General features: G+C 42.0%; 2 protein-coding genes across 8 annotated transcripts in view; one reads left to right on the top strand and one right to left on the bottom strand.

The window, feature by feature from the left end:
* Positions 1 to 18,038, bottom strand: part of BICRAL (BRD4 interacting chromatin remodeling complex associated protein like) — a 46,368-nt gene extending 28,330 nt beyond the window's left edge. For 2 of the 7 annotated variants that reach the window (XM_039568626.1, XM_039568630.1), the window contains exon 1: positions 8,244 to 8,381. The gene's annotated coding sequence lies outside the window, so the exon portion shown is untranslated. Of the gene's footprint in view, positions 1 to 572; positions 669 to 7,002; positions 7,458 to 8,243; positions 8,382 to 18,003 lie in introns of those variants that run through there. The other 5 variants (XM_019282327.3, XM_010393656.4, XM_039568627.1 and 2 more) reach the window with 4 other exon arrangements.
* An 86-nt stretch (positions 18,039 to 18,124) lies between these two features.
* On the top strand, positions 18,125 to 20,775 carry TBCC (tubulin folding cofactor C). Its single transcript, XM_039568625.1, has one exon. It carries the CDS (start codon positions 18,183 to 18,185, stop codon positions 19,215 to 19,217), a length of 1,035 nt encoding a protein of 344 aa, XP_039424559.1. The 5' UTR covers positions 18,125 to 18,182; the 3' UTR covers positions 19,218 to 20,775.
* Positions 20,776 to 21,856: the final 1,081 nt, after the last annotated feature.

Here is a 21,856-nt window from a genome sequence, read left to right as displayed (position 1 = left end):
TCCCGTGCTTTATAATGAACCTGTCCTACCAAATCTTCTGAATTGTTCTGTTGCTCTACCATTCTCCATTCAGAATTTTAACTGACAATCCCAACGGTAAATAGTAACTTCACTATGGAATAGCTGAAGAAACACATTGCCACTGGAACAACAGTCACCAGAACAACAAAACCAGAACGAATCAGTTACTGCAACAGTCACTGCAGAGAATGGTACCACTGTGAACTGAGTGTGCTACATCAAATTGGTGGCATTTTCACCCCTCACAACCTTTCTGAGCACGGATATAAGACACCTCTACTAACCCAATCCATCCCTTGCTAAATTACATAAAAGGATTGCAGCAGCATTAAGTGACTCCACACTGACTGCAGAGGTCGAACACCCAGAACTCACGTCCTTCCCTCACACAAATTTCCACCAGAACTCTCATTCATTTCCAGAGTGCTAGTATTTTGCTCAGTGTGCTTCTGAACCAGGGGGAAACAACCCGAGTTTTATCACCCATTGGGTAACATATCAGCAGTGTGCACTTCAGGTTGCTAACGTGCTGTAACCACTGCCTGCCTTACCCTGTCAGTTCTCTCTCACGTTCCTATCCAACAGGCAGCCTCGGATCCAGTGAAGGAAACTCCTACACAGGAACAATCAGACCTCATTTGCATTCTCTGCAACACAGAAGTGTAAGAAAAGAGTATAAACTCAAACGCTTATTACCATATAGTTTATTCTTAAATTTCAAGTCAATATGACTTTTGAGCAATCTAGTATCTTGCGAAGTGAATTTCAGATTCTTGTAAGTAACCAAGACCGTTATCTTATAATCAACTTAAGAGCGGCTCACCATGTCAAGCCCTCTGCTCTCAAAAAATTGATTTTTATGTGGATGGAATACAAAAGTTGATATTAAGAGGTATTTCCACTTCCCCCTCTTGTTACTGTAAAAAAATCATATGCTGCACAGCACTCAGTGGAAAAGAGGTAAATATTGAAAAATTCATTGCAAACGAAAATCTCATTCAAACACCACAATTTTCCAAAAACTGTCATTTCAGGACAACAGGAGTAAGGAAACAAAATTAATTTTAAAATACACTTTGTGAAACACAAGGCCTTAACTACTCACTTATAAACTATGCTGTACTTATATTCTACAATATGGAATTACTCCTTATGAATATATTCTTTCCCAGAGTAATCAAAAAAGTAACTACTACACTGTTGCAAAATCTACCAGGAACTGTGCTCTAAAAAACAGCTAACAAAGTAAGAAATTTGGGATTCTAACCTAGTCACATAGTGCATTATGCAAGCATTAACTTTCTAAATATACAAAAATATGTTTTCAGTCCAAGAATCTAAATCTGAACAGTACTTTTAAGATGAATTTCTAATGTTTGAAATTAGCTGTGGAACTGAATTTAAGCATCAATATTTCAAATACATCTGTATGCAACAGAGTATGAGAAGAAATCGGTAATTTTTAAATATTCGAAAGAATTATGAAAAAACCTTTCTGAGAAAAACTACTCTAAAAAATAGAAACTATTCAGGAATCAGAAAAATAGCAACACGAAAAGGGACACAAAAGTGCTTCCTCTCATGAATTTCTAGGCACATTATGCCTCTCCATGGTTTTTAAGATCTGGCAGATGAACACCTAAGAGGACAAGCAGGATCATTACACAATTGTGAAATACCAGCTCCACACACAGAAGGAAATAGAAACCACACACTACAACACAGACAACCTACAATAGGCTGTTTATCCAACTCTTACATTTTATTTCCCTTTAGTACGCCATTAAAAAAATACTGATTTGAGTTTGTCAAATGTGTTAACTTATCGAACTTCCAAAATCCACAGTGATATTTTAGTATGTTAAGAAAAAAAACAGGAAATGTGCTGTTCAACTAACAGTTGAACTGTTATATGATACTAAAGGCTAATCCAGATACAGTCAACACACCAAGTACACGTGTGAATGCCCAGTGTGGCTGTCTACAGTCTGGTTTCCCCCAAAGACAAATGTTCAGCACAGAATTTCTAATTTATTCAACACAATCTTTTTCCTACTGCATGCAGAGCTGCTCTCAGCAATACCAAAATCTTGAGAAAACTTTCATCAGGAAACAGACTTTTTTAAACCACACAGAAAAAAGCCAGAGTAACCTCAGTCTGGAAGTCAGGATGCTTCCCTATCCCATGGGACTCCCCAGGCTAAAGGCTGGGCTCAGACCTTTCCCCCAGCAATGACTATCCTCATCACTATGCTATGGCCTATTTTGGGCTCTGTCTTCCAAGCTGCTTCACCACATACACAATTCCTCAGGAATTTCAATATTCATAAAACATTTTGAAAGGTACCGGTTTCATCCCAAAAGAGGCAAAGGAGGCATAATCTCAGCAGTTCCTCAGGAAGGAAACATTTGCCTGCCCAAAAGAAATTAGATGCTCCTAAGCATTTCTACAAACTACTGTATGCAATAGTGCAGACTGTTAGCATATGTTACTTGTGCAAAACAGTACTTCAAGGAATGTTGAGTCAGTCCCTCAGATGCTCTTACCTTGTTTCTATTAGAGAATACTCGAGTTTCATACTTGTCCTTCTGTGCATATAGTTTTCAAAGACTCTGAAAAATTATTCTGCAATCCCATAACTTCTTTATGAACTGATCATTTCTCAGCTGATTTATAAGCCAATGCCCAATTAATACCTTTTCATTGCCACTCTAGTCCATCCTAGTTTAAAAACCAAACCTTGCCACAAGCACATGAGCTATATCAGCTAACAACTGCCAATAATTATCTGAACAGCCATTTATACTCCTTTCAGTTATTATGAAATCTTCTGAAACTTGAATAGGATGAATTGACAGATGTGTAACTATTTCAACAGTGCAGTCCATATCAGCACCCCCAAATCCAAGCTGAAATTCCCCCATGCCACCCATCCTGTCAGTCTTGAAGCCAATGCCTTGCTTAAGACCAATGGAGATTTCGCCACCTATTTCAGTGAGGCCAAGATAACTTCTGTAGTTGATTTATCTCAATAAATTCAAGCTTCAACACCAGATCTTGAAATTCCGTGCTTGGATCAAGTTCACAGTAAAACTACTGCAAGTTCCACCTGAGACAAGGTGTAAGATCAGAGTTCACAAAAATAATCAATCAGTCTCTCGCAATGAAGTTAAATCTTTCTCCCCAGACCTCCCCTCTCTTCACTTCACCACCCTTTCTTAATACCTTCAATGAGAAAAAGGTTACTGTGCTACATTTTTACAGTGATTTTGCCTGCTTGCTTTCTATTTCTTTTGGTAAGGGTTCCCTTAATTCTAGAACATTTTAAAATTACTGCAAGAAAAGAAAGGAATAAAAAAAACCTTGATAGTCTCTTTGTGCTAGTTAACGATGGTAATTTTTGTCTAAAACTTCAACAATTCTCAAATAAAGCAAAAATAATACCAACAGATGAGTTGGGCTTTTTTCCACAAGGAAAGCAGGAACAAATTAATATTTGAAAATAAGGATACACACATTCATTTAACTATGTGATGACCTTGAAAAAACCTCAGTTCAGGCTGGTCCTTATGCATCTAGTTGGTGTGACAAGGGCCTTCCCAAAACTGCTCATTCTGACTTTAAAACAGTGGCAGCTCACAATGAATGTCAGAACAGTTTATTATTGTCACTGCTTCCCCTCTGCCATAAGAAAGAAAATCACACTTGTCTTTGTAGATAATTTCCATGTCTATGCTGGCCCGGGTATATGAAAATTAAAAACCTTTCAAGTACAGATGCAGCTTATTCCAGCAGAACCACTGTAAGGAATTCTGCCAACTCTCTGAACAGAGTGACTACTTTATCAGAGAGGCTCTTATGCTTGTTCTGTAGCCACTACTTAGTCAGGAATGACACACTTTCACGCTCTCACTGCTACATCTACCCTAAAAAGCACCAGCCATTAGATTTACCACAAGCTTAATACAGCATAAAGAGGCACGATCATTGATCATTAGAGCCTCATGGTGAAACCTAACTGCAGTTACGAAGATACAACTTCTCTGGAACCCATATGGATACCAGCAAAATTCTGGAAAAGACAGCAGGGAGCATACCCAGGCATCCATGACTGCAAAGCCCTTCAGCTCTAGACTATGGACTTAGCTCTGCCACAAAACTTCAAGAATACAGAAAGGGACCTTGGAGGAAACTGGAAATGCAGCTTATACTAGCACAACTTTGGGGCTTTCCTCTCAGTAAAATTAAACTAAATACATAAACTGTACTGGAAAAGGACACTTGAAGGAGCTGGGGCAGGAAAGCTGCACATCCATAAGGTGATGTTAATACTTAGCTACAGTAGAACCATCTCTTGTACCACTGACCTCAACTGAGTCCACACATTTACCAAGAGCATTTTCAACTCAAGAATACAGGTATCATATACAAAGCAAGCACTCGAAGTATGAAAAAAATAAGCACACACCTAAACACACGAGCATCACGCCAGTGAGTAAGCCAAGGTGTATCAATGGAAGCACAACCAGGCTACTGTATCAACAGGGTGAGCCTCACACTCCTCCAGCAATGTAAACAAGCGATACCCAATGCAAAGTGCTACTTGCAACAACAACAGCAACAAACTTTTAAGCTCAGACAGACAAAAACACATCTAAAAAGAACTGGTCTGGAATATTTAAGTACTACCCAACAAAGATCTCAACTCAAGATGAGCATACACCATGCTTTAATGCAAGCAGGCCAGTGTGCAGATTATATATAGTCATTTGGCAAGTATTAGGCCCTGAGAGAATATAAGCTGGTCATTTTTATCCCATTTCTTTGCTATTTTCACAAATTAATTAAAAAAAAACATGCACAATCTCCCAGACATTAGGACATAATAGAGAAATTTTATTATATAAAAGCACACTATCATTAAAAAAAAATTCATTATCTTGATCCCAAGATTCCTGTTAACAAAAGTAATCACTTCAAGAAGCAGTGACTTCAATGAGGTTCAAAGATTTCTGAAATATGTGAACAAATACTGTACTCCACACTCAAAATATCTGTAAACAATTAAAGTTTTACAGCTGGTGTGGTTTTTTCAAAGCTAAAATGTTAATAAATTTGACCCCCAAAAGTCTTTAGAAAAGACAGTTTATATCCAGACAATTTTTTAGTATATTCCAAGCAATGAGTGTGTGTTTAAAACCCTTCCACTTCAATGGGCAAAAAATTTAAACAGCCTTAGAATTATTCCTGAATTTTAGAAAATCTCCCACTTCCATCCAGAATGAGCAACAGGAATGGGGAAGCCCTCCTCTGGTGTGTCAAAAAAACAAAAACCCAAGAACTACACAAGCATTCCACACTCCTCAGCGGGCACAGCCTAAGTTGGTCTGGCAGCACACTTTGCTCTTCCCAGGTACAGGTGATGTTGGCATTAAACTCAAGCCTCATGAGCTTTGAGCAGATCGTACAGAAATGTTAAAACAAAAAAAAGTGGTTTTGGAAAAAAAACCCAGGCAAGTATTTTCAGTCCTCTTCCTAAAAACAGCACCAAAACAAAACCTTAAAATTATATTGAGGTCGAGCTGCCAAATTAAGTCATTTAGAAAAGACAGCTTCCTCTACGACATAAAGGAGCGATGAAAACTTGAAAATATGCTAGCCCCTCCCCCCACCAAAAAATTACAAAGATAGTAACAGCAACAAATAAAGCAACCTAGCCACCAAAAAATTACCTATGCTTTTATTTTTTGCAAGCGCTTTTAAAGGTACTGAAGCCTTTTCAATGAAGAATACCTTGCCCTATGCACTACACTGGATCCTTTTTTACAGGTGGATTTCTTTTTCAATGTCATGTTTTATTTTTTTGGTCATTTTTTTGGTTCCGAACAAGATGTTCTTTCAATTTTTTTTTTAAATTCCTATACTCTGAATGACAAGAAACACGTATTTCAGAGGTAAAAAAACAAGCTTAGAAAGGGATGTTGGCAGGCTTGAAGCTGCGCCCACGGGCCCCTGCGAGCTAAGCCTGTTTAACACCCCCCTCAAGACAGTAACCAAAGACTAGGAAAGGAGTGTGGGGTACGGGAGGGAAGCAAGGCTTTTAGGATTTCGCGGAGAGGCTCCCAAAGCCCAAGACAAGAACGCTTCCCAGACAAGACACAGAAATATGGCCCGAGCTGGGCGCGACGGCACCGCCCCACACGGCGCGGCGACAGCAGAAAAGACCTTAAAATGGCGCCCGTGGGGGAGGAGAGCGGGTGAAACTGCGCAACAAACGCTGGCAGGGAGCCAGGCAGCGCCATCTTCCCGCTCCCCCGCGTAGCCGGGGCTGCCTGCCCGCCGAGCCCGGGCACGGCCGGGGCCGCCGCCGGAGCCGCTTTCCCCTCTTCCCTGCAGTTCCTCGGCCACCCCGCCCTGCCGAGCCCGGGGAAGGAGAGGAGCGGGGAGCAGGGAATGGCGAAAGGCAGAGGCCTCCTCCTTCCTCCCCACAGTGATTAGAAACAGTTCTAAGTAAATATCAACGTGCTTCTATACGTCGTTCGATTTTGCCCGGCTTTTAACATCTCTATGCCTGTTTTCTGCCATCATCTGTAACTGAATTTTGCAATTAATACCAAAAAAGCAAAATATCATTTACATACTGAATACCACTCGTGACTCAATAAATGTTAACAGTGAGCATTTCAGAAAACCCCCTCCACGACCGACTACTGTTTCAAGCCACAAGTAAAAAATGTATTTACAAAATACTGCTTCTTTTACGCAAAATAACCCCAGCAGCACAAAGGATAGGATTCACATCCATTCTACAGCGAAGCCAAAGGGGTCACTCCAGAAAGAGACGCTTTATTGTGTTTTAAAGAGGCGTTACAATTAAATATTATTTCTCTCCAAAAGAAAAAAAAATTAAATAAAACAAAAAGCACATCGAAAAACTTGGTCCCGAAAAGGCGAAAAAAAGCGCATTAGCCCAAACCTACCGCTCGAGCATTTCGCGCACCCACAAAAAGCGGCACCGTTTCCATTCCTCGGTTAAAAGCAGGAGGCACGGAGCGATTCGGAGGAAATTGCAAATAAAAAACCAAACAAATCAAATCAAATCTAGTGGCGACACCGAAAACGAGGAAATGAGTGAAAAATAAATCCCCAGAAGGTACAAATCTGAGACACAAGCTCAAAGAAAAGACAAGATTAGGGTGGTGGCGAGTGGACGGGGGAAAGGAAAAAATCAAGCCATGAGTGAAAAAGGGAAAAAGAAAAGAAAAATCCTTCCCAGCTGCACAGCCAGGAGAGAGACGAAGTGTCTCCATTTTCCCGACGAGGAGGAAGAAAAGACTGTTTCACAGACCACAGAGCTTTAGAGAAAAGCAAAGAAACGAGGGGGGAAAAAAAAGAGGGAGGAGATTTGAAAAGATTATTTTTCTTTCTCCCTCACACACTCTCTCTATCCCCCTCTCTCCCTCTCACTCTCTCTCTCACACTCACACATACACACACACACACACACTCTCTCTCCCTCCTCTCCTCTTTCCATCCCTCTCTTGATGGCCATCAAGGGGGCGGAAAATAAAAAAAAAAAAAAGACAACAACAACAACTAATTTTAAACCGGCTCAATCAATGAGTCATTAAAAGAGATTTTTCTTCCCTCCTCTCCTGAATTTGCATGGCATCAGCAAGAAGGAGAAAAAAAAAAAAAAGAAAAAAAAAAACCCACCCCAAACCTCTCCCCTCTCTGCAGCTATCAGCCTGGACCTGAAACCTTATCTCTCCCTCCAACCCCCCCCACCCCCCCCCCCGCGCCTTTATTTTAAGAAACAACTTTTTTTTAAGTGCCCTCAGCAGCCACCACCACCAGCCTCGCGGAAAAAAAAAATTAATATATATAGTTCATTTCCATGTGAATCCACATCTGCCCAAACAACAGCCACCCACAAAATATCCCTCTTCTTCCTCCTCGTCTCCCCTCTCGCTCGCTCTCTCTCTAGATATATATTTATATACATAGCCCCAGAGCCAATAGCTCTCTGGGCTGAAACCTAATATCCTGGTTTTGGCAACTCCTGGTTGTTAATTTGCTCCTCTTTCTTTTCTGTCTGTCTGGAGATAGATTTCCCCCCTCTCTTTTCCCTCCCCGAAGGAAGGGAGGAAGGAGGTTGTGTGTTTTTTTTTTCCTTGAAATTTTTATCACAAAATTATAATACACTCAAAGGGAAACTCACCGTCATGAAAAAGCAGTGCCTTGTCAACGGGGTTTCTTCGCCATCACATCAGGGGCTGGCAGTGTAGGAGAGAGAGAGGGAGAGCGAGAGAGCGAGGGAGGGAGGGGGGAGAGCGAGCGGGAGAGGGAGCGAGCGAGAGAGGGGGAAAGAGAAAGCGAGCGAGAGGAGAGCGCGGCTCCGCTCGGCTCCGCTCCGCGCCCGCACCGCCACCGCCACCGCCACCGGCACCGCACCGCCGGGCCCGGCACGGCACGGCCGCGCAGCTCCGCCGGGACACAACGCCGCAGACCGGCGCCCGGGCACACGCACCGCCGCCCTGGCATGATGAGTCCCCAGCCCCAGCGCGATCCTCGCTCCGCGTTTTTACAGCCAGGCCCTTTAAAAACTTTAGCTCCTTTTTTTTTTTTTTTTTTTTTTTTTTTGGGGGGGGGGGTTGCTTTTGAGAAAGCCGTAGGTCCGGCTACCTAGCCCGAGCTGTTTGCTTTAGGTTAAAAGTTGGGGTGTGTTAGGGGTTACAGGAAAATAAACTAAAGTTTTTATCCTGTTAATGTCAACAATTTGGTTGATTTCCTTCATATTAAAGCTGTAAGCCACTATAAGCTTTGTGGGAGGGAGGGGATTCCCAGAAAAATAAATGCAAGACCAGGGGGCTCCCCAGAAAAATAAATGCGAGGTCACCTTGAAAAAGATAAGATTTGATCCCCTGACAAGCTACAAAATTTTAAGTATTTTTAGATGTATTCTTATCAGCCTTGCTGGAAACAAATTACATTAATTTCAACTACTTTAAAAAGTTTTGGGTAACCTAAAAATGTTAATTTGAAGTCAAAGGTTATAGCACTGAGAGTTCATTGATGCTATTCTACAGTTCACTTGTGCTAAAAGCATTAATAACTTTATTTAAAGCTTTTTCATTATAGAAAATGAACCCAGCTTACAGTATTCATTTCATTCATTCACTGAACGTAATTTAAATAATTCTAAAAAATTAATTATTTTTGCAGATAATTCAGAGAAGCCTGGTTTATTTAAAAAAAAAAAACCACATTTTGATTGAAAACAGATTCTTAGCATGCAGATATGTATAGTAATGCTTTCAAAACAACAACAAAAAAACTCTTTAAGACCTTTATTTTGCTAGTAATGGTAATTCTCAAGGGCTTTTCTATTTTATTCCTAAGTAACTTTGTTAAGTTACTCCTTAGAGACGAGGATTTGAAGACTTTATTTAGTAGCACATCCTTCTTTATTAGTTTACACAGCTCAAAGAAACTCCTAAAAAGGTTTTGGTTTTTAAATACAACTGTATCAAAATGGTTATGGACAGCGTACTAAGTGGACCTTCTCAAAGAAGTTGGCCTGATTCCTTATCTTGTAAGAAGAAAAACCTCAGCATTGCTTTTCAATTTGAATCTTGTTATATTATTTTTTTAAGTAATCAACCAATTCCAAACTTTTTTTTCCCCCAAGCTAAGACTCTTCTACAAACCTTGTTTACATGCATGCCCACAGTAGAAAACTGAGGTGAAGTTTCAAATCATCCCTAAGTGGGAGGGTTGGGCCCAAGCAAACAAGCCTTTGCAGGAGTCCAGCAGATCCTTTGTGTAGCCCAGACTGAACCCACACATGGCAGTGTGTTATTAAATAGATATAATATATAACATTATATTATATATAATATTAACTGCCCTTCTCATGAGTACAGCAAGGACCCCAACAGCCACAGCATGGACGGAAACACCACACACGCCAAAGAGCTCTGGAAGAGCTGTAAGCCTGTACTCCTGACACCAGCATTAGAAAATCCAAAAGGCCAAACTTCAAGGTTCCTAACTTCAGCAAATGCTTCAAGGCCAAACTCTGCCCTGAATTCAAGCCTACTCAGCATCACTGGCTTTAGAGAATATTGCTCAACTTGTATGGAGGGATACCACCAGCATTCTTCTGATTTGCTTAACAGGAAGGAACTTTGCTTCAGAGGTTACAAGGCAGAACATTTGATCAGTGTATTATTATCACTCTCCCAGCCCTACAGAAACCACAAATAGGAAGTAGGCAATATGATACAAAGAAGGAACTGGAGAAAGGAAGACAAATGATTTTGAATGGAGTCTGTTATCATAAGAAATACAAGGAATCCTACATAAATTTTCCATGATGGTGCCCTAACTAACTTTCCCTGAAGGATGTTTCAAAGCAGCATTGACAATAGCATTACTAAGCAGGTACAGTACAAAAAGGGAAGGAGAGCTAACATCATCTATACAATGAAGCACCCTGCAGCAACTAGATTTCTTCACATCTACACACATTTGTTTCCAAAAAAAACTGGCTCAGGTAGAAATGGTTACCAAAAAAAATCAAGGGTTGGATGTAACTGTATAGGTCATATTGAAGTATGCACTTAATGTTACCTTCAATAATAAGAGGTCTGAATGCAGTCAACAGCTGTAATGTTACCACTTTCAGGTGTACTACAGAATTTTCCAGACCATGTTTTAAAGAACTACTGCTTTTTGCTGGCAGGTACTCATGCTTTTTTAAGAGCATCATGTGGTGTTTCAGAACTGGGTGTCATTGCCCCAGGAGGTTACCCCTCTTCTCACTGCCTTACATAAATACAAAAGACCCTTGCATGTCAGCATTCTTCTACCTCAAGGTCACCTGCTCAGAGCTGTCATCTTCAACCAGAGTCCTATTCTCCAAATTATGTACAATGCATAATCAGTTGCTGTCTTTCTTGAGCTTTCACAATCACATTAATACATTTTCCTGCAGCAGCTTTATAAGGAGCAAGGGGAAACAAGCACGAGAAGGAAGGCAAGACCAGTGTCAAAAGGAATGAGGTAAATCTTTAGAAGACAGACACTGGTGTAAAAACAGCTACTGGGAACATCATGTGCAGCCATCACACAACAAACTACTTGGCTGTATTTTGACACCAGCTGTCAAACTGTGACCATGCTGTTTAACAAATACCACTCTCATAGGTGTGCAAAGACACCGAGTGACATTTGGAGTGTCTGATACATCGCCCTGAAATGACGGACTGTGAAGAACTGAAAACTATGCTTAGATATTGAGAGGGAGAAAATAAGGGGGTACGAAACACCCGCATTCATTCTGTCTCCAGGTTTCTCCTACATTAAGTCACTTTGTTGATAATCAGCCCATTTTTCCAGGTCTGCATCACATACATTCCAATTCTTGTGCAATCATAAATTAGTACCCCAAAAGAAGATAAAGCAGCAGTAGATTCATAATGAAGAATTTAAGGACTAAGGCAGTGCATTAAAGGAATTAATTCCACAGCCATCCCAAGATTCTTGCATGAATAGATGGTTTGTAACCTCAACTCACTGCATCCTTTCAGAGATATATTGGATGGAAAAGAATGCCATTTACTCCACTGCAGCCTTGCTTCCTCAGACCAAATCCTTCAGCTCTATTGATCTATTGATGGCACTTCTTCCTCCCATGCTTCTTTCTCTCTCCATTCATTAACATGTTTCTCACACCTTTTATCCCTCTACACACTGCTTTATTAATTATTTAAATAAGAACAAATTACTAAGCTTGAAGGTACAGAAACAAATACGTCATCATTAAAGGGCACAAGCAATAGAGAGGCAGAGGTCTACCTCTAGTAGTAGGGCATGCAAATACAGTGGCATGAAGGCAGACAAGGATTTTAACATGGAATATAAATGTAACATAACACATGAAAAAGTTAGTTCAATATCCATACTAACCACCAAATTTTGAATAATTGGCACCACTATTTTGATGACTCACCAGTAAAAATTACCTAAACATCACAACGTTCAGCTTGATACCATGCCTTCCTTACACAAAACAGTACTTACAAAACCTGGGTCATAACTGCATGATGTAATTTGTAAAGCTGTATGACTCCAGTATCAATCATCATACCAAAGACAGGACTACCTAACCAAAGGTATCTTAAGGGGTGATTGGTAAGGACGTAGGTAGTAAGAGGAGGTAATGAAGAGTGAAGCTCAGAACAAGAGATTTACACCAATACCAGAAGACAGACAGGTTTCTATGACTGGAGATGGTGTGATGGCCAACAGGGCTGGTCTGTGATGACTCTAAAGAGCAGATTTTGGAGAACTGTGCTTCTCTGAGATGGGGATCTGACATACAGCAGACAATTAAGTAGAGCCAAAGAAAACATGGTGACTGGAGGTCCCATTGAAACAAATGGCAATTCAAAATTATTACTGGAACAGATCAAGAATAACTATATCATTCTCTAGGTTATTTAAATATAGTCTCATATTCTTCAGCTTAGAATACCTTAAAAAGGGGAATTAAGTTTGAAATATTAATAGCTCTCACTTCCAAGTTAGAATAATCTTAAGATATTCAGCCACTGAAATGTATCAGAAAAAAAAATAAAAAACAACTCACCTCTAGAGACAGAACTTTACTACAGAAATAATGGAGAAGTCATCTTCCACAACTAACACTGCCAAAATTTATAGAAGAGTTTAAACTAAAAATGATGGCAGAAATTGGGACAACCTTCTATGATATTCATCGTTAATTTGGCTAGCACAGATGAATGGGAGAAAAATCAGGTAAGTAAGGATACAGAAACACAGAGGAGTATATTAATTAATAGATGGACACAAGGGTTTGGAGGTTTTCTAAAATGTAGTAGTAATTAAAAACAGCAGCCAGGCAATGAAACTAACAAAAGAACCATTCCTAATACAACTGAGGTGTTCTGGAAGATGTTAAAAAAAAAAAAACAACAAATAATAGGAGGAATTTAAGCAAAAAATGGAGGCCTAAAACATGAAATTAGGTGATACAGGGATATAGAAACACAGTAGAATAATAAATTATACCAAAGCATTTGTTTTCTTGAAAGAAACAAAGACATGCTAAGCTATACTTGTATAAGGACAAGACAAAATGGAGGAACAGAAGGGACATTATTAATAAAGCATCACCTAAGTCACGACTTTTGAGACAGAATAGTTTTACTTGGGCATTTCTGAGTCCCTACTATGAAACCAACTGGGTACGATTTGGATATGAATGAAGACTGCTGTAAAAGAAGTTTTCATGTTATCACTAGAAAGTGTATCAATATGAATGGAATTTATTCTCAGATTTAGACTGAAGAACAAGTGCTAATTATAGGAGGAGGGAACCCTCATTCAAAATGATAGCTGACAGACTTTTTTGATGAATAAATGGTAAAAAGAATACAAGTATAGTTTTATCCACTAGGGAGTATACTACAGGAGAGCTAATAGGAAAACTTGGATATGACTTGGAGTTAATTCAATTTAAATTACTGAGAAAGATAAATGGAATATATTTGCAAGTAAGATTCACAATTCCAAAACAGAAAACTTTGATATGCTATTGAATCTAGGTGGTCCATTGAACTGGCTAGTCCAATAACCATAGTTTTCTGAAATGCATTAAAAAAAAATTGTAAAACTATCTGAAGTATAAAGCAAAGCAATGAAAAAAATCTCTCAAACTCCATAATTAATAGAATAATTGCCTCAAATGAAGAGTCCATAAAGCAGTATCTCTAGCTTACATACCAGGTCTTCAGAATTTAACTACAGTCAGTTAGCAAGTTAGGATTCTATACAGCAGTCAACAGCTAGGCCTGGACCAAACCTAAGTGATTTTCTGCTCTTGAGCTCTTGTGTTTAACTTATTTTGCCTTGCTTTGTTAACCTGGAAGTACCTCTTGTCATAAAATGTTATGCTTTGAAGTCTGTCCCTGGTTTTGAAAGATAACTCGTTTTCATAGAACTTAATCTGTTTCTCCACCTTTGGCACTGGAAATACCAGGTTCTCAGAAGGGACCAGCTCAGACTAGTTTCAAAACAAGTGCACCTTGACTGGTTGGAATATAATTAGTATCTTAAGCATTCCTAAGGATTACATTTCAAAGCTTTTGCATTACTCACAGCAATTAAGTTGCACCAAATAAGTTTCATAGTTTTAACTCTGTAATTAGTGATTTAAAAAAACATGTATTTTACATTGTCCTGGTTTTCCATATGGCCAAATATATTAAGCACAACATTTTAGTGCAAACCAAAGCTTTTCAAAAAACAATCAGTATGCCAAACGTAATGTTCAAAGAATTTCTTTTTTCCAAAGGAACCGAGATACAGTAACTCGGCATTCACTTTTAATGAAGCCCCATTGCACCGTGAAAAATGTGCAGCCTACAGTATCTTAAATGAATCATAATATGGCTTGCATCTTTAATGCCTGATCACAGTGCCAGAGGAGTTCAAAGAGCCCTTACTAAAACCATCAGCAGAATACGCTGGTTGCACAAGCCGCTGAAGTACCTACTTTGTAGCCAGAAGTAATTACGTTGCTCTGCTAATCTCTTCTGCAGAAACTCAATCTAACAGGCAGAGATCACATCTATCAGATAAGAGCTCCATGCAAGGCACAGAGGCTGCTGCTTTTCTTGAAAACACACATAGCATTTTGTGTGTGTGACGGTGCAACATACACGCATTACGCCCTTTGGAATAAGAATTATCAGTGTTGGGAATACGTACTGATGATAAGCAATAACTCCCTTCCTTCCTTCCTCTGCTTGAGAGACTGCAAATCTGCATCTCGAGATCACACCACAACGATAAGGTTCCTGACTTTTACAAGCACAGGAACCTCAGGTGTAAGAATCCGTTATTATGAGGCTGAATACCCAGTTGCCTCTGTGGATCTCTCTTTTACTGCCCAGTCTTCTTAAAATAATGATGGAACGAGACAGGATCTTGAACCTTCAGCTGAACTACACAATACATCTCACTTAAAAGGCTGTGAGGTAATGCTGTTGAGCTATAGCAAATCAGTGTGAAGTATTTCACGTAGATAGCATTCATGACTGATAACCATGGGACACAGATTTAAATGTGGAAGCATGCACAGAGCTCATGTTTTGGAGTTTCACAGCACTGGATCAAAGTAAACAAGTGCAACCTGCAACTTCACATAAAACAAACTACACTGTACAGTGCAAACAATGGCAAAAGGTCTTACTGAAATGATTGCTATCTACTTTCAAACCAGAGAGGAAAGAAAGCACATCCAAGAGGAGAAAAACAGGAAAAACATATAACACAGAGAATTATGTACCTTACTTTTTTCTCATACCCTCAAACAGCCAAACTACTTGTTGCAGCTTACCCAAATGAGTCCAAGCCTGAGCTAGAAGGCTTACATTTTATTCCAGTGGTTACTGTTTGGCACACTAAGCAGCCTCAAAACATAGAAGTGGCTGCCAGCAGTCAGGAAGAAAATTGTCAGTCTTTGCATGACCATTAAAAAAAAAAAAAGTATATCTATCTATCTATATATATATACATGCCAATATCAATTATACCAAAACCTCAAATTGTAAGTGTGGAAAGTAATTTTGGAACATCAAGATGAAATAGTTGGAAGAATTTGACAGCTCCCTTTTTCATTTTTCATTATGGTCATATATTTCACCTTCTTGCGTCTGGATTTTTTTTGCTTTTAACCAAAAAAACAATTGTACGCATTAGCAAGGTAAAAAGATTCCAGTCTCTCCCAGAAGCTTCTATTCAAAAGGTTATTTGGTCCTCATTAATTTAAACCTCCAACTGCCTATAGAAAAAACAATTCAGAATATCTAGCATTCTAAGTGTCCAGATATAATAAGCAGTAATTATACTACAGCATAAAATATTTAGCACTTATTCTGTGCTGTGTACAGTAGTGTTTGCTTGCAATCCTTCCATATATAAAGTTCTTTTACCCAGTGCAGTTCATCTACTGGCTCACATCTGTGTAACAATACCAAAGCCATACTCCAGGAACATTTGTGCCTATGAAAAACAGCAAAAACCTTTTTCTGTCAATATTCTCACGAATGGGATAAGCACTTCCATCACTGTTACCACCTGTATTAGCTAGACTCATGGGAACATAAGGCAAAAAGAGCCTGCTAGCTAAAACTAAACTACCACATCTTTCAACAACATGGAAATAAGGATTTTTGTCTTCCGGAGAATTAAGTGCACCATATTCCTGCCTAATGAAACATTGCTGCAATAACTGCAGGAGTGGATTTGACTATTTATTAGAAAAAATGCCTAAGACTTACTAAATGTATCATTTAAACACACTGGTAGGGAAAAATATCAAGCAAGAATATTTCAGTACCCTTCCTTTTTCATGACTGAGCACACTCTTCTTCTACAATCCAAAAGGTTTTCATTTTTAAGACTCAATCTGATTTTTCAGAAACAAAATTCTGAACATCCCAGTGTTGCAACAGATGTAATGCTGCATTAAGAGCTGTAATGCATCAAACACTTCACCTATCCCACTGTCCATCCAACCTGCTCCAAAGTGCTGCTGTTACATAACAATCCCTTGCAATCCCCTTAGCTTTTATGTTAACACTGTTAAGGAAAGAATATTCTCTATTTTAGTGCAAGTCCTCTGTACATTGCAAGGGTTAAAGGCATTTCACTGCCTTTCCTCTGTCATCCCAACTGGACTGACTTTATCACATATAAGGTTTGGGTATTCCATACGTTCTAACATTATACCGTTTCTAATACAGAAATTAAACCACATTTCTCAGGAAACAGCTACTTTCAAATGCTATCTTTAAGGGGCATAACATCTTATACTTCCAAACAGGAACATTAGGCAAAAAACTCACGCTATTACCAGAGGACGGATAATTCAGATTATCTACTTTGGGTTTACCACTTTTTTGTTTCAATGGGTAGTCGTAGGTCCTGTGTTAATTTGTTACAACTGACATCGAAATGACAAGGGAAAGGAGGTGGTATTTGTAGAAATGAACAGGAGTTAAATTTGTTTTCACATTTCTAAAAGAGTGCTTAGTGTTAACTTTCTTTGCACAAATTAAAATACAATGAATAGAAAAACAATTCTCAAATGAATAGAGCACAACGACAGTCACTTTTTTACTTTGTAGCCAGTGTACTTAATTTCTGGTTCCCGCTGCAAATTTACTTAAAACACATTTCAGAATTATAAAAGCCTTCCTTCCCATGTTTCCATATAGGCCTCTGTGGATTGCTCATACAGTCCTCCCTCTGGAGCACAGTAATCCACTGGCACAGCTCCCACATTTTCCTTCAAGAACCGAACTCTCTTCTGGAACAAAACACTCCAGAAACCAAATAAGCACCTAGGAAGACATCGATCCACCTGGCAGCACCTTTGCAGTTACCTGCAAGGCTCAGCAGCCTTTTTCACAGCCACTTCACTGCGGGAGAGGGAGGCAGCAGGGAACGTTTATTAAAACACGGCGTTTACGGAGCCTCCCGAAGCCGCCGGCCGCGTGAGGCTGCCAGGGGACCCCACCCGGGCAGGGGGCCGGGACCGCCCGGCGCCTCGGCAACATGGGGGCGGCTCGGGGCGGCCCCGACCCCGCTCGGGAGGGCGGGTGGAGCTCTGCACTGCGACCCCTCCGCCTCGCGCTCGGGCCCCGCACCGAGCCGCCCCTTTCCTCGCCCGCCCCGGCCCCGCCGCCCGCGGGAACCCTGCGCCCAGGGTCGGTGGAGACGGGCGCGGCCCGAGGTACGGGGGCTGTTAAGTAGAGCAGCGGGAAAAAGCGGACAGCTCCGCGCGGGCACAGCGGGGGAGCGGGGCGGGAGCTTATTTATATCCCGGGCGCTAATTTGGGAAGCGGGATAACCCGCCCAGCGCGGCACCTGCCGCCAGCACTCACCCCATCCCGCGGCGAGGCGGCGGCCCCCTTTAAGACCGCGGGAGACCCCTCCCTCCGGCCCTCCCGCCCTCCCCCGCCGCGCGTCTCCCGCGCCGCCAATCGGCGGCGGCGACGCAGTCAGGGCTGCGGGCAGCCAATCGGCGCGCCGCTTAGTGACCGCAGGGGAGGCGAGCGGCAAGATGGCGGCGCCGGGAGAGGCAGCTTCAGCGGCCGTGGCGGCTCCCTCACAGCCTGAGGTGGCCGCGGGCTTGGCCGCCTCCGCTGTGGTGCTGCCGGAGCGGCTGCAGCGGCGGGAAGCGGAGCGGCAGCAGGGCGTGGAGCGGCAGCGGCAGAAGAAGGAGGCGCAGGTAGTGAAGGAGGAGCAGAGCGAGTTCTTCCTGGCTGCCTTCGCCCGGGAGCGGGAGGCCGTGGAGGCACTGCTGGCGGCGGGGACGCTGGAGGAGGCGGCCGCCCGCCTGCAGGCGCTGCAGAAGCTGCTGACGGGCAGCGTGCGGTTCCTGGCGCCCTACGAGGTGCGGCAGGGGCAGGAGACCGTGGCGCGGCTGCAGGGGGACCTGGCGGCGCGGCGGCAGCAGCTGCAGCCCAAGAAGAAATTCGCCTTCCGCGCTCTCAAGAAAGAAGCGGCCCCGGGCAGCGCCCCGCGCCCCGCCGAGCCCGCCCCGCCGGCCCCCGCCGCGCCCGGCCCCGGTCTCGCCGAGGGCGAATCGGGCGGGCCGCCGCTGTGCGGGTTCAGCGGCGCCCAGGACGAGGAGCTGGAGCTCGGCCCCGCGGAGCTGCTGCAGCGGGACGTGCTGCTGTCGGAGCTGCGCGGCTGCCGGGTGCGGCTCCGCGGCAACCCCAACACACTGCGGATGCGCGACTGCCGCGGCTGCACCGTGCTCTGCGGGCCCGTGTCCACCTCCGTGCTGGTGGACGGCTGCAGCGACTGCCTGCTGGCGGTGGCCTGCCAGCAGCTCCGCACCCACCGCACCCGCGACTGCCGGGTCTACGTGCAGGTGACCAGCCGGGCCGTAATCGAGGCCTGCACTCAGGTCTCCTTCGCGCCCTACTCCTGGAGGTACCCTGGTATCGAGGGGGATTTCGAGTCGTCTGGGCTGGACAGAAACAGTAACAACTGGAACCTGGTGGATGACTTTGACTGGCTGGCGACTGACAAGCCTTCACCCAATTGGAGTCTGATCCCCGAGCAGGAAAGAATCACTTGCTGGGACTGACTGCGGAGGCAGCTCTGCTGTGCAAGAGATGTAAACGCATTGATCCACAAGCTATGGGACTTAATCCCCGATATGCCGTTAAGTGATTCCATTCAGTATTTAAATTTTTAATTATAGTATATGGCTGGATTTCTTAGTTGAAGAATACCAGTCATAGCGTTTACTGTTCTTACACAAGTTGCTGCTATAATCTGTATGTGGGATTTGCGAACTCTGAAGTACCTCATTGTGAGTTTTACGTAATTAAGGTGGGGCAAAGGCCACTGATACACAAACAAAAGTGAGCCTCTGTTAGAGCTGTTGTGCTGTTTTCACTCACCCAGGCAGAATATGAATTGGCTGCAAGACGTACAAACTGTACTGGAATGAAAAGATCAAATACCAAATTTTTCATATTTTTGTGGTTCTCCCGTTGCTGACAAGAGTACACTGTATCTTATGGGGAGTGCAGGATGGTACTGCTGTGAGGTAGTGGGGGAAAAAAAGGTTAATTTAAAGGAAGAGTTTGTAACTGCACAGTGCAGCAGACCGAGATGCATCTTAGGCTATGATACAATGATGAGCCAGTTTCTGTTGGTTCGGGTTAAGTCTGTAAGTTGGCTTTAGGCTTTTGTTTCAAGTGAGATAAGTCTAAAGGAAAAAAGTGTTCTAATAAACATCTAATGCTCTTCTAATATATTGATTATTCCAAGATTAACAAACTTAGGAGTTTGTATAAATACTAAAGCTTCACAATCTGTAAATGTTATGTGAAAGGGTGCTGCTTCTGTAAGCAACTCGGAGGCATCCATCAAGTGCTGATGAACCTCACAGAAGCTGGGTTAATTGTTCCTCTGCAATCTGAAGCTTCAGGGGAGAGGTGTTCAGGGATGTCCCACTAGTTTACCAGACAACAGGCTTCTTGTGCTGTGATCCTAATTTGCAGAACTCTGCTACTGCATGAGTGTGGTGTTGACAGAGGGAGTCAGCAAAACAGAAAGATGAGGTGCTATATTCCAATTCCAAAATTGCATGTTATCTTGCATAAAGTGCCGAGTAATTTAAGTCTCTTCACTCCTGCTAAATAATAATAAAAAAGTAGCAGCACTGGGGAATGCAATGTCTTTCCAGTGCCCTGTTAGTGGTGCTGAAGTGACCGCTGTCCATACATAAAGTATACATAGCAGTTCTAGGTTTCTAAAACCCCTCTTTAACTTGTGACATTTTGCAAGAAATTACTGTTTCTCTTGCCTTAGCATAAAGCTTTATTTTAAAACTGCAAATTGTTTGTGCTGTACAGCCATCATCTATGTGCCTCTAACAGACACTGAATCCTAGCTGAACCATCAAAAACTGCACCACTGCCAGAAGAACTACCTGAAACTTCACTTGGGTGTTTGACTGGTTTTGAGCAGAAATTTTTTTAATGTGTTTTCAGCATATTTAATTTAAAGGGGGAGGGGAAAAGGGTTTTTTTTTTATATTCCTGACAGCTTTCACCTTTGTTTACTTTTGTTAACGTATATTTTTGACTGAATTGGATTTTGCATTTCAAATATACTTGTTTTGAATTGTTTCAGTTGTCCTTTTACTAATGATTCTTCTTTGCACTGTCAGCATCATAAAATGATTTAAAGAAGACACCCTCAGTCTTAATTTAATGTACATATACTATATTCTTTTTTAGAGGGGTGTGATCAGTTGAGGCTCTCAAGTATCTTTTAACCCATCCATCTTAGTACAGAACCTGATTGTGTAGTTAATTGTTCTCCACAGATCCCAGTAGAGACAGATCAATCCTGTTAGCATCCTCTAGCCTTGAGACTGCAAAATGTTCAGCCTGTAAGAACTACAGTAACGCCTTTGTCCTACTTGCCCAAAGCTCTAAGCATGTACACGTCCTTCCTGTGGCGATGGATCCCGGCAGATCCAGGCAGGGAGAGAGACCCCAGGCTGTGGCAGGTACCAGGGGTGCACTGAGGCTTCCCAGTGCACTTCACATGGAAGTGCCATGTCCTGTTCCAGCTCTTGGCCCATGGCATGCAGTAGTGCCTGAATAAACAGAGCAGGAATCAAAACATGGAAGTTTAAGCTTCAGTTTCTCTCTGAAATTGCGTCCTTGGGGATGTTTTTCACAAGTCAGTTATTGACATCCCAGCTCTTACCGTTTTCTTTCCTCCAGACACATTGGTCAAACCACAGTTAGCAGGTAATACTCCTCAGGAACATGGTGCCACTCAACTACTTTCCCTTAAAGATTTAGCATTACCCTTGTAATACAAAACAGGTAACTGGCTCTTGGTGTCAGGCATGGCATGAAACAAGGAAATCCCATTTCAGAATAGCAAGTCCAGAAAAGTTTGGTCAGGCAAATACCTAAATGTGATTTATAGTTCTAAATGCCTTTATATAAATGCCTTTATATATACACAGTTGCACATGTTTCCATACACCTTTTTAAATTACACTTTTCTAATGTAGAATCATTGTAGGAGAAATTCAAAACTATTTTGGAACAGAAGTATGTTAGTGCAGTACGTGAACTCCAGCCCTAGTAAAGCTTTGCTGGTATGTTCATGAGCTATTCAGTATAGAAATTGCAACTTTTTTGGGTCTCTAAGGGAGAGAAGCCAAACCCCTAAGTATTTCTAGTCAGCTAG

Source organism: Corvus cornix, chromosome 3 (genome assembly GCF_000738735.6).
Source record: "Corvus cornix cornix isolate S_Up_H32 chromosome 3, ASM73873v5, whole genome shotgun sequence".
NCBI lineage: Eukaryota > Metazoa > Chordata > Aves > Passeriformes > Corvidae > Corvus > Corvus cornix.
The sequence above is the reverse complement of the archived record's forward strand: the minus strand, read 5'-3'. Positions and strand labels throughout refer to the sequence as shown.